Raw genomic sequence first — 16,505 nt, forward strand, 5'->3', positions numbered from 1 at the left:
CGGTTAGTAAAATGATACACCAATATGAAAAACTCGTTTCAACAAAATCCTTATTTAGTGGACGCCTGATTTTAGCTCGTTGGTTGCTTCCGTTTGGAAGAACGTACATGGCACTGCATGTAATTTGAGTGCAGTCATATCCAACTTGTGGCACAGGCTTGTAGAAATGCCTTGTTTTTTTTCAGTGATATAAAGGGTGAATATTTCTTTTTAAATGGGAGAGAAAAATAAATGGGGTTGTGGAAATCTTGATACATTGGAAATATTTAAAATTTTGAAGTTTTTACAGTCCCCAAATGTGGAGTTCTGCTGTACATAAAACAAAAACAAGTAGACGTTCATCTGAAGACATTATTTCGGCTACAAATAATAATTATGCTGTCAGGTAATACCATTGTGTGAGAATATAGTACATCCCAGTGAGTATGTGATACATAGCGACATTTTTTTCAAAATTAACTTTAAACCCTATGCCGAAAATAGCAATGCGAATAGTTTTTCAGAAGTACTATTTTTGCGGAAATCTTAATGTTGTTTCCGCCATTTTCCACCCGCCTCTTGTTTAACAATGATGAATTTTACATGCCTGGTTTTGTACCCGTTGTCGTCTTAGGAATCAACATCCAGCTTTGGCCAGTGTACGGGATGTACCAGCCCGATTCGATGGCATATTACTACCGTGATGGCGAGGGATATCTGCTGACGGCCAATGAGGGCAGTGTCATGTCGTTATCTATCTCGGGCGAGATCAACAAAAGTGTGTAAAGAGGTGTCTTTGTATACCCGTGTGCAAGACAATGTGTGATCTTGACCTTCCTACTTCCCCTTGGTTTGACCATGGAGCTACCAAAAGATGGTTTGACTGACGCCTCTTCGACTGTGTTGTCCGTGTGCACGATTGAAATGAGAGCGTCGCGTGCAGAACCTCAAATTTTGCATATTCACAGAAAGTGAGTAGCTTGTGCATTCATTGAGTCGTTCCGTGCACCGTCTCTCCCTTAGGGCCCTGTCACACCTTGACGACTTAGCCAGCGTGTGCTAACGTATGAAAATTTTGGCGAATACGCTGGGCGTGCGTCGAATACGTTATGGGTAAGTTTCGTATAGGTTAAGAGCACGCTGAAGCACGCTGGTATACGTCGTAGTATACGGCGAGGTCGTCGAAAACTTCTGTGCATGCACAAAATTGCTAACGAGTTGTTCGGTCAGGGCGACAAGCCCCCACGTTGATGATCGGCAGAACAAATTGATGAAGGGGATTAGGGAGGGCAATTAACAAATACGGACTGTTTTCTTTGAAATACTATACAGAGATAGCGAGGGTAAAGTAATAGGCACACACTCGACACAGGTAAGGCTTGTAAAATGAAAAAAAAAATAATACTCGACATTTATTGATCATACTCATAACTTCTAGACGAATAATGCTAGCAATACCCTTTGGTCAGTCTGAAGATCTGAAGGTCCCTAGTTCAAACTGGCGAACTCGCATAAGTTCGGAGATCCCGGGTTTTGGCTGTCGGTGTTTTTTCAACTTTTGACCGGTAAATCCGTCCTCTTCTTTCTTCGTCACACATTACGGTGTACATGAAACTTCGTTTCTCGAACATTTGTCATGGAAACCTTCAACCATTGTCTTTCAAAATCAAAAATAATAATCGGATGGGACACCTTGCAATACTTGGTCGTATGGAAATAACTATAATTAAAGGCAGGGGACTCGATACCAGGGATCGAGTTTGTTCTAGTCTGTACGAGGATTATGAAGGTGTCGTAGCCCTTTGTTTCCTATTGAAATTGTAATCTAGTGAGTAAAGTTCCTGGCGAGACAATCTGACGCCTGACCCATTCCTTTTGGAAATTCAAAATGGCTGCCATCCCTGTGTTAATTCAATAGGGAAAAAAATAAAAATTCTGTTTCTACAAAAATAAGCCTGTGAAAGTTTTACTTACTGAAAGAGCTTCAGAATGAGACCACGCAAGCAGTACATCAGAAAAGAATTGGAACGATAAAAAAGTCCGAATATCCCGGAGGCCAATATTGGGCCTTTTACGGCACATACCTGTGCCACTAGAATGGTCCTCATTGCTCTATATTCACAGTGGAACTTGACAGTACTTGGTAAACTAGTGGTCACATGCACAAAAACGGACACTTTCGACTGTTTTTTTTTTATAGAAATGAGACTTCATTTGCGTTGCTACAGTGTGCACTTTGTTTTCAAAACAGCTAGTATGTGCCTTTGTGCCTTACTAAGAATTGAGTAAATATATCTCAATTGCCGCACAAATTGAGTTTCAAAAGAATATGGCTGTTTGCAGAAATTCGCGGCAAGAAAAATGGATAAAAACCCTGCTAACTAATAAAAAAGGTAGGCAAAATTGTGATAAAATAGGCTGCCGAAACCCGGGATAGTTCTCCGAACTCGTGCGAGTTCGCCGGTTTGAACCAGGGACCTTTAGATCTTCAGTCTAACGCTCTCCCAACTGAGCTATTTCGGCAGGTATTCGTTAAATGTGAAGGAAGGCATACATTTTACTCCAAGTTCCAATATATGTTGCGTCTTTGGGAAACAAATCAAAAGTAGAAAATGTTCATTCAAAAAATTTTACAAAATGCGTTATTAATAATGTTGGCATTGTTTCTGATTTGTGTAACTGAACTAAGTAATTTGGTACAATAATGGACGAGGTAGATTAAAGTTAGAATTCAACATAACATGCACTCTCTTTGATCTGTTTGATGTGTCGCGTTACCATTTACATGCATACATAGTGAGACCATGCTAGTCCGTCCTTGTACTTGTAGAGACATCCCGCAATCCGTGATGTCGGATGATAGTAATACAATTCCTTACATTGTTGTTCTAACAGATATTGAAATCTGATTAACTCATTGTAATACGACATCGTATATTGTAAGAGTGCGTCGGAAAATAGTGATTTAATCTTTGAACTTTGGTCATTCCGTCAATGTTTATCATCAAGAGGGGCTGGTGGAAAGGTCAGTTTTGTACTTTTAATGTATTTGGTAGTTTATATTCATGATATCAAAATCGATCAGGGACACTCTTCGCACAATAAATATAGCGCACATACAAACAAGATACGACAAACCAGACACCGATCCCGATAACACGGCGTCAAAGAGTTCAAAGGTACATTCCCTATGGTCAGGCGGTTGTCTTGCAATGCCACTTCATATAGCTGTCCTCTCATAACACACCTGACCCAATGCCATGTGGTGTCAAGTTCATCAGCACGTGGGCATACAAGCATCGGCATGTGGGCAACGTCTGTGTATGTAGTGACCGCGTACGCGCGTAGCGACCAATTCCGATTCGCCAGCGATTCACACAATGCCCAATGTGTCGTTAGATTAAATTTACAGTCAAACCTATTTTTTTCCTCTCCCGATGATATTAATGTTATATATCAAGATTGAAGTCAAGGCATATTCTGTTAACAAACGATGCGGGATTTTCAGATCAACTTGAACCCAGGAAACATATCCGGCTTCAATTATGTAATATTTATGATTGGGAATGGTTCGACTGTCTGGCTATCGCTTTTAAGGGAGCCTTCAGTAGTTACAAGGGGGGGGGTGGGCCGGGGGGATTGGGGGGAGGGTCACTTTTTATAACAGTTCAAGGGGGAGGGTCACTTTTTATAAACCTGTCTTGGGGGGAGGGTCACTTTTGACAGAAGCTGATATTATAGCCAAAACTTTGATTGTCCGTGTGATATTTCCTGAAAAGGAAATCACCAACAAAATACGCACACACTTATAGACCGCCATGCATAGTGAATTGACATTTTGGTGAAATTCCAAAATCAAATTTCTTGCACAACCATGGACTTGTAACCACTCTAATCTAATCAAGAACAATAATGTGAACAATCAAGCATACATAAATGCACAGATTTATCTAATTTTGTACTGAAAAAAATTATTCATAGTTTCCATCATAGACCCCAATGCATAGTGTATGGACATTTTGGTGAAATTCCAAAATCAAATTTCTTGCACAACCATGGACTTGTAACCACTCTAGTCTAACCAAAAACAATAATTTGAATAATCAAGCATACATAAATGCACAGATTTATCTAATTTTGTACTGAAAAAAAATTATTCATAGTTTCCATCATAGACCCCAATGCATAGTGAATCGACATTTCAGTGAAATTCCAAAATCAAATTTCTTACACAAGCATAGACTTGTAACCACTCTAGTCTAATTAAGAAAATTAATATCAATAATCAAGAGTACACAAATGCAAAGATTTACCTAGTTTTGTATTGGAAAAAACTATTCATAATTTCATCATAGACACCATGGATAGTGAACCAACTTTTTAGATGAAATTCAGAAATCAATTTCTTGTACACAAATGTTCATTTTACTTCCCTATTCAAGCAAGGTACATTTAAATACATTATCAAACATATATAAAATACAGATATAGCATGTTTTGTGGGGATAAATTGTCAATAATTTGCCTGATAGACTCCATGTATTATGATTTGATATTTTTGGATGAAGCACTAAATCAGCTACATCTTGCCTTCTTATAGTTGCACAAAATATGGTGACCCTCCCTAAAATGTATGAAATACCATATCTCTTCAAAAATTCTTGCGTGATAAATTGCGACTGTCCCTCCAAAAACACCAGCCCTCCCCTCTGTAATTTGTTCCTAACATAACAATTGAACCAATTGTTATGTAAATTAGCTGATGCTGTTTTAGTTATTCCCGGGGAGAATACCGCAGTGGTTGGGGGGGGGGGTCAAGTTTTAGAATGTCGGACAAGGGGGAGGGTCACATTTTAGACAGGAGGATAGGGGGAGGGTCACATTTTACGGTACAGGTGTTCGCGAAATTCCCCCGGCCCACCCCCCTGTAATTACTGAAAGCTCCCTAAGCCTCTCAGATTAAATGAGTTTGCATTTGGCCACGATTGCTGAAGATCAATGGGCAAAGGCCCACTTTAGCAATCTCCGTACAGTTTGCTCCGACTAAAAAAACGCACCATTGAAGCTGTTGTTGCGACGGTAATTCCGACTTACAAATTAATCGCTGGCAACCGGAGCCTCACCTTGTTGCTACCAGAATTTCTGTGACCCATTTGTAATTTACTTGCATTTCAAGTGATCTTGTACCATAATCAGCATGGCTTGCACCAAATTCGCCATTATATCACGCCAAGTATTTGGCTCTATTCTCCTTGTCCTTTTGGCTGCAACGGCGGTGAATTGCACCGTGACGCTGAAACCGTTCTCCACGCTCTATCTGCCGTATGCCTACGATTCAACGGACACCCCTCTCTACGGCCTCGGATCGAACGCGGCCGAGCAGATCGCCCACGACCCGAAGGGACAGATGGTGTACGTAGTCGGTGAGTACAGTACATAAGAGCGTAAAGCAATGTTTAGATAGATAATTTCGACTTTGGCGAAACTCCCACCTTTAAAGATATTGGGCGCAACCCCGGGCGTGGTTTAAGGTAGTATGCGCCTCGAAAGTGTGAGAGACTTAGACTTTTGCTCAAATTTCTCTTAGTAATTTTTCAACCATACTCTTTCAAATTCATAAATAAAAATCAGGGGTCAACGTGCAAATTTTGGAAACAAATTATCCACGATTTACCGATATTTGAAATTCAAAATGGCCGCCATTCCTGTGTTAGCTCGAAGGAGAAAAAATGAAATTTTCTATTTTTGAAAAACTGAGCGATGATAAAGCACCAAGAGCTTGAGAATGAACCCCCACAAGTAGTAGATCAGAAAACAGTGAGAAAAGAATTGTAAAAGTTTGAGAGTTCAAATATCTTTCCCCTAGGCGCGTTCTACCTTAAAATGGTCCGCGTTAGCTTGCGCCGTGCGTAAATCGTTGCTGTGTAGTGACCATCCTCTTCGACCCAGGAATTTGTCGAAAACATGACGACGTTGTAAAATTTAGAAGACATTTTTACTGAAATTGCAATTTTGAACAACCTTCTCCGAAATCTTGTAACACCAGGTGACGCCGCCATTCACATTATCGACATCTCACTGGTCTATGACCCGAAAATAGTGTACCACACCAGCATCGACTATGTCGCAAACGACATCGAAATATGCGGCGATTATGTCGCCGTGGCGGTAGCCGGCGTTCCCGTCACAGCACCAGGAAGTGTATTTATTTTCAACTTGTATGACACCAGTACGGGACAATGGAACAAAGTCCAAGAGATCACAGGTAAGTCATTTAACCACTTGTTCTACTAATGTTTGCAAAGATAAAATACCTAGAAATTAAAACTGTAGATTTAAAGCCCTATTATCTGTATCATTTTATCGATAAGGTAGTTAGAAATCAGAAGCACCTTATTTAAAAATGATTACCGAACTGTAACCATAGAATACTTTTTTGAAAGAAAGGCGACGAGCATACAACATAGATTTTAACAATTACATTGTAAAAATGGTCCGATACGACGCGGCCGGGTATGAAGTTGTTTCTCAGGTGATGTCGCGTGACGCTTCACAGTGACAACATACCTAGGTCGTAAAAAAAGTACCGACATTAAACATGAGTTTATAAAAAGCCAGAAATTCGGTGTATTACGAGATGGTAAGTCGTTAGAATAAATACAATGTGTATTACATTTGGAGTTAAGGGAGATCAGGAAAGAAAGTAAATTAGAATTGTAATAAATGAGAAATGAAATTCATTCAGGGAGAGACTATATCAGAGAGCATAAGTTGTAACTCGGGCAGAGTTCCCGTTCAGAATAAAAACATCGCTCCGAAGATTGGATGGTATTTATATGCAAAATGTAAAAAAAGAGATACCAAATGGGTCTTTAAGACACCGATGCATCCAGAGTTCAAATCAACAGTAGATCCTAATAACAAAAAGATATGTCGACAACTGAAAATGCTCACGTGTTTCATTATATATTGCATTTATGTGCAAGTTTGAACCTTTGCTACATGCTTTGCTACATTTAAAGTGTTATGATCAACACAATGAATTTCACCACAGATCAATTCTAAAGGTCATTAAGTATTCAAATATGTAATTAGCTGAAATAAAAATAATTAATTTCTTTGAGTACTGTCATTGTATCACAATATAGCATGTGTAATTACCTTTGGTCAAGTCCTTCAAGCTCTATATGCCAAACCGTGAAAGCTTGTTAGCTATTTATGCAAATTATGAATTAGCTGACATGAAAATGCAAAATGACTTTCAATACTGTTATAACCTGGTATAATGATCAATGTACACAGCATGTTTCGCCAAATTTTATCAAGTAAATGCCAGTATATATCCCTAATTTGGAAGGTTCATTAAATATGCATATTGGGAATTGGCTGAAAAAAATGTCAAATGACTTTCAATAATCTTGTATCATAGTATCTTTAATGTACATAGCAAGTTTTGCCAACTTTGGTCAAGTCAAAACAGATAAATATCGCTAATAAATGCGGGATATCGGACCGCAGGCGGGCGAAGATTGCATTATAAGCGCGCCAACCCAAACTCACTGCATGGACATCACATTTACGAAATCGAAGTCCAAGTCAACTACGTCATTGTTAGAATAAGAGAGGTTTTCCATCACACGGGAGCATACCACCACAAATTTTGCACAGATGGCGTTGCACTGGCATTGAAAAAGGGTGCATGGGAGTATGGGAACGCGGGCAGTTTCCCTCGCTATGGGTAGGAAATGCATTGAGCAAGACACACTTCCGGGTTCGCAAAAAAACGAGGATCCCATTTACGGGGCGCTCAAATATAACTATTTGCTGTGATACATAGCAGAGGCGTATATGTTTGTGATGCTGAGAATAACATCAGTAAATAATGACGGGTTTTAAAAGTTGACGTTTTTTGCGATGAAACAGACTTTGAAGGTAGCTCGCTTGGGGAACACATCATCCCGGCCGCTGTCCGCTTTGACCCCAGTAATTCACACTGGTTTTGGTCGGCCCCAGGTACCCAAGTCACTTCGACCCCGTCACACTTTTGCCTACATGTCCACGGAGACGATTCAACATGTTCCACAACAAAGCCAAGACAAAAATTGAAAATATCAATAAAATGGCTTCACAAAGGCTGAAATACACGATACTCGATGAAGTATGAAGTTTATGAAATGAAATCAAAATTGACAACACAAGTGTTTGTCTCGGGTAATACCACTTGAAGTAGAACAATTCTACAGACTGTTTTTTCCATACAGTGCAGTATTTGTCAGTGACAAATTAATCTTTGCAATACATTTTTTTGCGATGAGCTGGAAATTTGATTAATATCGAGTTAATGTACATAAATATTCCGTTATTTACTGGGACACGTTTATTTTCTCGATCCGCTATCTGCGGACTACGTGCTGAAGTACATTGACTGTTCATGTCAACGATCGTTTCTCCCTCTGCAGAGTTTCTGTATCCCGTTCAACAACGCTGTACCTCGATCACACGATAGTGACGCTATGTAGCTGTGCAGTATTGAAACTTATCATAAAATGGCCACCTCGTCTAACAGTAACACGTATTGTCGGGATTATCGTACGGAAAAAAGACTGCCAAAGTAAGACTTATGAATCTTCATCAGAATTGAACACATCATGATTGTACACGAGTATCAACCGTGAATGCACGTTGACCTCGGCAGTTACACAAGCATGGTACGCTACATGCATAGCCCTACGAGTATGGCGACTGTGTCCGGCTTTGGCTACGCCGCCTACCGGAGGTGGGAGGCGGCGTAGCCAAAGCCGGACACTCTCGTCATACTCGTAGGGCTAGCTACAGCACTGCCGCGATGCCGATCGTATGCATTCCAAGGCCTATCCCGGAATTTGTTTCACAAACAACCTCAAAGGAGAGCAAACATACTTCTATGGACAATGACGAACACGTTTCTTGGCGAAGCAAAATCAAAACAGTGCAGAAGTACATGAAGTAGGTCATGGCCTTGGACTCTGTGCACGAACCTGATTGGACACTTCAATACCTTTGACCCAAAGTTATTATTCATCAGCACTTCCATGCCATGAGGCAAGGTAGAGAACGTATGTACTCATTCTGGCGATCGAGCAGCGAGGGAAACAATCAATTACCAAGGATAAAGCTAATTTGCTAAACAATATTTTATCTTGAATAGTGAGTTGAATGAGTAATAAAATATCATATTTTTAATGTTCAATACGAGGTTGAAACACGGAGGGACCGTGGTTGAAACCAGAGCTATCCAGCTGTTAGCCCTGCGTACGATGCTGTGTTCCGCTACAGCTAATAGCCCCGCTCACCACAGCCCTGCAAAGACCCGTACGTAGAGTTGGTGACTTCAAATCCATTTTTGGACTTGACGTAAAAAGCCAAATTACTGCCGAAATTCAGCGTTCTTGGGCCCAAGTCGTATCCCTGCCTACCTCAGCTACTCGATCGCTTCCAAAAATGCAAGTCTTTTATTCTTTTTCGTAAATAACCGTCGATGTCGGCAACTCTCTCGCTAGCCCTGCGTACGTACGCAGTGTACGCTGTGTGTTAGGAACGCACACAGGAAATGCAGTCGATTGTTTTCACTTGTCATACGCGGCGTAACAGAAAAATTAAAACTTTCATAACTTCATTAATATCCAAGCCACGCCCACCAAAACCTTTTCAGTTCTAGCCATTTGAATTCTGAAGATGTCTACCAAATTTGACTGAAATACGTTCAGCCGTTTTTGAGAAAATGGACCAACAGACAGACAGACACACAGACAGACAGACATCGCTGCGACATATGCTCACGTGTTCACACGTGAGCAAAAAGAACTGTCGACAACTGGAAGATCGAGGAAGTGATAGAAGCTTGGGAAGGGCGCCCTCTTCAGGTAGTTGTTGTTAACTCCCACTACTGACACTCTTTTTGCTTACTTTCAGTCGGATCCTTGCCTGATATGCTGCTATTCACTAAAGACTGCCAGAAAATCGTCGTCTGCAACGAGGGAGAACCAGGAGATGATGGTCAAGGTGGATATGTCGACCCTGAAGGTTCGGTCGCCATTTTGACCTTCGCCTCGACCGATTTGACTCAAGCGCCAACAGTTCAGATTGCAGACTTCACTGCATTTAATTCTAGGTGGGATACCAGTCATCCATACCCCCTTTGACATACACAAACTCAGCTGATAGAACCCTAACATGCTAGATGCCCTTTCATTCAGTGTTATTTTCTTTGCCATTTGTCATTCCCAAGTTGTATGTTGTTTCAGAGGACGCATATCTCGTAATGCAGAATGCTCTGTACAGGAATATTCAACGTGAAAAATGAGTCACTTGCATAAATGCTCATTGATATAATTTGCATAAATGAATACTAACCCACCTTGCATCTTGCACCAAGAGGTATCTCGGGATGCGACAAATGCCTCTATCAGCTGTTGTTCAGGCAACAAACGGGTAAGAGATACTAAATAGTAGCACACAAAGACATCACTACGGTTCCTATATCCTTTACTTGGGCTTGGGACTGTTCCGCTACGTTCCCCGCCTCAATTTGAGTAAAGGATGGAGGGAATGTAGGACAATAGTAGCAATTAGCCTAGTAAGTCGAAAATACTAAGTCAAAATTGATACACAGTAGGCATGGACAGTTACTGTGCCGTCACGTGGATTGATCGAGCTCAAATAGAATCTTAACCAGAGTAGGGCCGTAACATTTGTAATATTTCTTGGCTTGTTTGACTTCAAATCAAATCGAGGGATCATTCTAACAGCACATATTGGCATGATCAGTTTGACTGTCGACGTCCAATATCAGTATCAAACGCTGCATACTATCTCGAACTCCGCCTGGTTGTTACCTGAAGCTGGACATGTCACTGGATGGATACATGGATGGATGGCTGGATTGATGGATGGATGGATCACGGTCCCTCCACAAATAGATAGATACATATATACAAAGGCACAGATAGATAGATAGACAGACAGACAGACAGACAGACAGACAGACACTATGTCAGATACATACATACATACATACATACATACATACATACATACATACATACATACATACATACATACATACATACATACATACATACATACATACATAGTACCTAATTTCCTATCTGCCTACTAACTAATTTACATGTTTTATTTTCTATCTTATCTTCGAATCCTTTTCTGGTTGCTTTATAAATCGACAGAGCTAATGAGTATGTTGAGAACGGCGTAAGAGCTCCGTTGATGGACAGATTCTCATTTCTGCCGAGCAACTTCTCTCAGAACATGGAACCAGAATATGTAGCGATCAATAAAGACAATAGCATCGCTTACATCGGATTGCAGGTAGGGTGTTCAGTGCGCCTGTGTTTCCTCTCAGTTTATCAAATATGTCTGTATGTCTTGGTGTCTGTGTGTCTGCTGTCCGTCTTCTCCTATGTCTCACCGCATTTCCTTGTTCTCGACACCTGAATACATCATCATAACTCTATAGACCGAATATTGCAGGGTGTAATGCTCGTTGAACGTGATGTCCATCTCAAGAGGTATTAGATAATTAACGCACCCAACATAAGCAACTAGATCAACTCGTCAAGAAAAAGTGTTTTAAGGTCTTCAACCCAAGTCAACTCACAATTACGCGCGAAGACTATTTCAAACACTTTATAACTGAAGGGTATAAAGTAAATATCGTTACTAAAAATAGAAAACACGAAAAAAATCCTGAAGTATCAGAAGTAGACGAAATGATATATGTCAAGGATAGTTTACTGGTCTCTACACCACGAAATAAAGTCCCACTTCAAGTTGGAATACACACATATAGAATTACGAAGCTCACATCGTTTTTTTCCTTCGTATCACACAGGAAAACAATGCCATAGCCAAGGTTGACATAGTATCGGGGAACGTGACAGAAATCTATCCAATGGGTTACAAAGACTTCAGCGTTCATGGTCTTGATCCAAGTGATAAGGACGATGGTAGGTTAAACAGTGGCGTGTCGATTTGAAATATCTAATCAGAGACACGGTTGGCTAAAGTACTTAATTAGAATGACAGCACACCTCGATCATACAAACAAGTACTACATGTGTGCAGTATTACGGATTGCAATGAGGAAGAAAAAAATGCAACGGGTAATTTTGTAAAGAGGCAGTCGAAATTACGTAGATGGAATGGTCGGTCGATAGTCAGACCGTCAACTCAAAAGTTAACAATTATTGTTAACTAGATAGACGGATTAACACACGGTCATACATACAGATAATACATTCATACAGACAGACAGACAGACAGACAGACAGACAGACAGATAGACAGACGTAGCTGTGTTTAAATTTATAAGATAAAGGTGTAATAGATGTTTATATTACATTGATTTCGTTTTTTCATCCTCAATGTCTTGTTAAAACAGACATCCAAATTAAGACCTATCCCATCTATGGATTGTACCAACCTGACGCCATCAAATACATATTTATGAACGACGATGGCTACATAGTGACGGCCAACGAAGGTGCCGACATGGGTTACACGTTCTACGGAAACGATTGGACTGACGCCATGCGAGGCGAGGACTTCCATGACGGTAAGCTTGTATCTGCACATGCGCACTCGACAACAGACATAACGTCAGTGAAAATGGTGTATAATTCAGCTATTGTTGAACTTTCTTATGACGACTTGTCAGTTTCACGTCTAACTTAGGGTTGATACGAAACCATTTGATACAGGTTTGAAGACTTCCTGTGATGGGTATTCATAAAATCACACGGGTGAAATTTTAGTATGTTGGCTTTTTAGTATTACGGACTTGATGACTGGCTTTTGAGACATTCTCAATGCTTATTTTGAACTACAAAATCTTTCACAAGTCTTAAATTCCAAGTAATTGTAATAACGTGTGATAGTTTCTTTGTCTTCTTCCTGACTGCTAATGCATTGCTACAGCATTCAACAATGCAACAGTTTGACATGAAAATCTTCACTTATGTTAGATCACATAATGTCAAGTATTAACAACTAAATGATTATATTCCATGTAAACTATTCCTTATTATTTATCATCGTTGTAATTTAATTTTCGCAGACGATTTGCTTTCCAAAGAAGTTTCAAAAGATTTGCAGGACGATTTGAACGATGATAACAAATTAGGTAAGCGATCGGAAATATCATTTTCTGAGCTCAATTATTTACATTTACTGTCATAAAATAGGAAAAAATTCGGAATATTATGTGATTTGAACCACTCAGCTAATAGAAAACACTTGGTGAGTTTTAGCGGGATAGTAGGGGTCAGATATTTACATATCAAATTTTCAGTCCGTGCTCGGAGTTCTGTGGCGCGCAAAGGTCAACACATCACAAGGTGACGACCTCTCAGAAATCCACAAGTCCGCATTTTAAAGGTAAACATCTTTTTTAGCGCCTCAAAGTCTTGGTTAAGACAGAATATTTCATACTTAATAATTGTGTGAATTTAATTTATTTACCTGTCTATATTATTTGGTTAAAAGGGAGGCTTTTCTTCAGCACCGTCGACGGTATCAACGCAGACGACAAATCCAAGTATGACAAGTTCTACGCGTTTGGCTCCAGAAGTATATCTGTCATCAGAACCGTCGACATGAAAATGGTGTACGACACAGGCGATGAGATGGAGCAGATACACGCATCGTTGTACCCGGACATTTTTAACATGAACGCCGGGGAGGACGATCACAGCGTGTCGCCGAAAGATACGATGGACAGCAGATCCGATAATGGGGTTTGAGATTCATTATTTCGATTGTCACGGTTTCATTGACAGTTAGAGTGAAAATAGCTTCTCCTCGTTTCATTATGAATACGGTCAGGTCATTCTCAATGGCGGGCGCTTCATTCTACGGTCAGATCACCTAAACACCATGAAGCTACCCAGAATGGAAATCAGACGTTTCTAGCCAGTTACTTGACAACATAGATTGAAAAGTATGGAGAATTGACGAGCTCTGTGGAAACAAATATCAGCAATTATCAAAGTACATGATTCAACATCTCATAATTACTATAATTTTTTTCAGTTAACTTTTTGTTCGATTGAGTAATGTTTCAATGAATTTCATAGGCCACTTATATAACACTTTTGTCGGGGCTTGAAAGTAACCTGCATTATCAGTGAAGCCGACGAACCTATAAGATTCCCGCCAAAACGAAACGTAGAGGAATATGTAATGACAATACAATGTGTACATTTCTATTCCTAGGGACCGTCGCCTGAGTCTCTCGCCTATGGTAAAGTCGGAACCAAAGATATCGTTTTCGTCGGGTTGGAAAGAACGTCAACTATCATGTTGTACCACGTGGACCACAGTGATGGACTCACTTTTGAAAGTGTCTACCGCGCCGGCGGTATTAACGATACCTTCCAGGAACTCTACGATGACAAAAACGTTGGCGACCTCGACCCAGAAGATTTAAGGTTAGATTCAATCTCTGGCTCTAGAGTCTTTCCTAGACCCCTCGCTGGCTGAACTTACTGTGACCTCCTCCTTCTCTGATTTAGAGCTGATGCAGCCCGGCTCTGAAAGCTGTAGGGCTACTCGAAATCAGGACAGGAAAGGGCTAATATCGTTCGAGGGGCTGTGAGAGAGTCGATATTTGATCGTGCTTGAAGGGAGAAAAAAGCAAAGACTCTTACATGAGTTTATAAACATGACGCTGTACGTGAAGAATGCACAGGAGTGGGTGTTGTTAGGTCCCGATGTATGGACATTGCCAACGCGTCCGTGTTGTTATTGTTTAAAAAAGTAACATTTTTGGGCAGCTGTTTTCATTTCAACTACATATTGGTGCATATTGCACATTTACATGAAACTTGAAATTACACGTTAATTCATCTACGTTGTACGTTCAAAATTTAAAATATTTAGGACAATTGAGCAGTGATAAAAGTCGAGAGAAACGTATTAAAGTTTATACTTCCCTGTTTATGATTATCTTTGAAGAAAGTGATAATTTTAAGTGGTAATATAAATTTTTCCTTGTGTCACACTTTCTTTGGATTGTTTTTCTTAACCCTTTTCTGCTAGATTTCTCGACGAAGATGACTCGCCTAGCGCCAGACCGCTGCTCATCGTGTCTGGAACGCTCAGCGGAACTGTATCGCTCTATGACGTCATTGATGACTCAAACGTATCTTCCTTAGGTACAGATTATATTTTGCTCACTCATTGTCGGTTGAGTCTTTCTGTCTTCTAAAGCGCGCCCTCACCGTGTATGAGGGCAATGGCCGATACGTAATGTCATTTTTGTTCACAATGGAAGACTTCATGCTCCATACTCGTTTATTCACCCTTTCTTTCACTGTTTGTTTGTTTGCTGTCTTCGCTCAGTGGGTATCCCTGCGTCCTTCGTGCGGATTGACCGATTTTGTGATTTACTCCTCATTTGTGAGACTTGATCTTTAAGTTACGCTATCAAGTTCAAATTGTACTGACAGGTCTTCTAATGTACTTTTTCTATTTTCAGGTCGATCCAGTACAATGGAATATTCAGTGCTTTTAAATTTGCTACTTACCTCTACGGCCTTGGCAAGGTTATTCAACTGAAACCGTGTCATTGGCATTTCGACCTCCCTTTGACATGTTGTTTATCGGAGATGTAGCAAAATGACAATAATATTGGGTCATTGACCTGATTTGGTTTCAATTTCAGTTTATGACTAACGGACACCATTAAAGTTTTTCAAAGTCTATCGTGAATTCGCTGACAACACGTGTTTTGTATCTTTTGTGACAACGTGCTAGCGAAAGTGGTCTCTGGTCGTCGTGTGAAAACTATCCAGTATGATTTACCGTCAACATCGTCGTCTTCGCTGTCAACGACGTAGTCGTCGCCGTCGTTGTCGTCTTCGTCATCACAACCCCTGTAAGCCCAACACTACGATCATCAATTCTCCTCCTCATCCTCCTCCTCATCATCATCATCAACATCATCATCAACATCATCATCATCATCATCACTACCACTTGCACAGGCATCATCATCATCATCATCACTACCATCATCATCATCATCATCATCATCATCATCATCATCATCATCATCAACACCACTACCATCATCATCATCATCATCATCATCATCATAATCATCATCATCATCATCATCATCACCATCATCACCACCACTACCACTTGCACCAGCAGCATCATCCTCATCCTCATCATCATCATCATCATCATCATCATCATCATCATCATCATCATCACCACCACCACCACCACCACCACCACTACCACTTGCACCACCAGCAGCAGCAGCATCGACATCATCATCATCATCATCATCGTCATCATCGTCATCATCGTCATCTCCTGTCGTTATCACCAAACTGCCATCCCACAGAAGCGCTATGGCATTGACTTCGCGATCGTGACCATGACAACCACACCAGCACCATCATCAACCACACCATCATCATCATCAACAACACCACTACTATCATCATCATCATCAT

General features: G+C 40.4%; 1 protein-coding gene across 1 annotated transcript; it reads left to right on the forward strand.

The window, feature by feature from the left end:
• The first annotated feature begins 4,941 nt into the window (after positions 1-4,941).
• LOC139136975 (mesenchyme-specific cell surface glycoprotein-like) lies at positions 4,942-15,747 on the forward strand. Its single transcript, XM_070704854.1, has 11 exons — positions 4,942-5,402; positions 6,026-6,244; positions 9,931-10,129; positions 11,205-11,346; positions 11,870-11,984; positions 12,419-12,592; positions 13,094-13,159; positions 13,522-13,772; positions 14,251-14,465; positions 15,076-15,191; positions 15,515-15,747. Exons 1-11 carry the CDS (start codon positions 5,177-5,179, stop codon positions 15,592-15,594), a joined length of 1,803 nt encoding a protein of 600 aa, XP_070560955.1. The 5' UTR covers positions 4,942-5,176; the 3' UTR covers positions 15,595-15,747.
• The last annotated feature ends 758 nt before the right edge of the window (positions 15,748-16,505 follow it).

Source organism: Ptychodera flava, chromosome 7 (assembly GCF_041260155.1).
Source record: "Ptychodera flava strain L36383 chromosome 7, AS_Pfla_20210202, whole genome shotgun sequence".
Lineage (NCBI taxonomy): Eukaryota > Metazoa > Hemichordata > Enteropneusta > Ptychoderidae > Ptychodera > Ptychodera flava.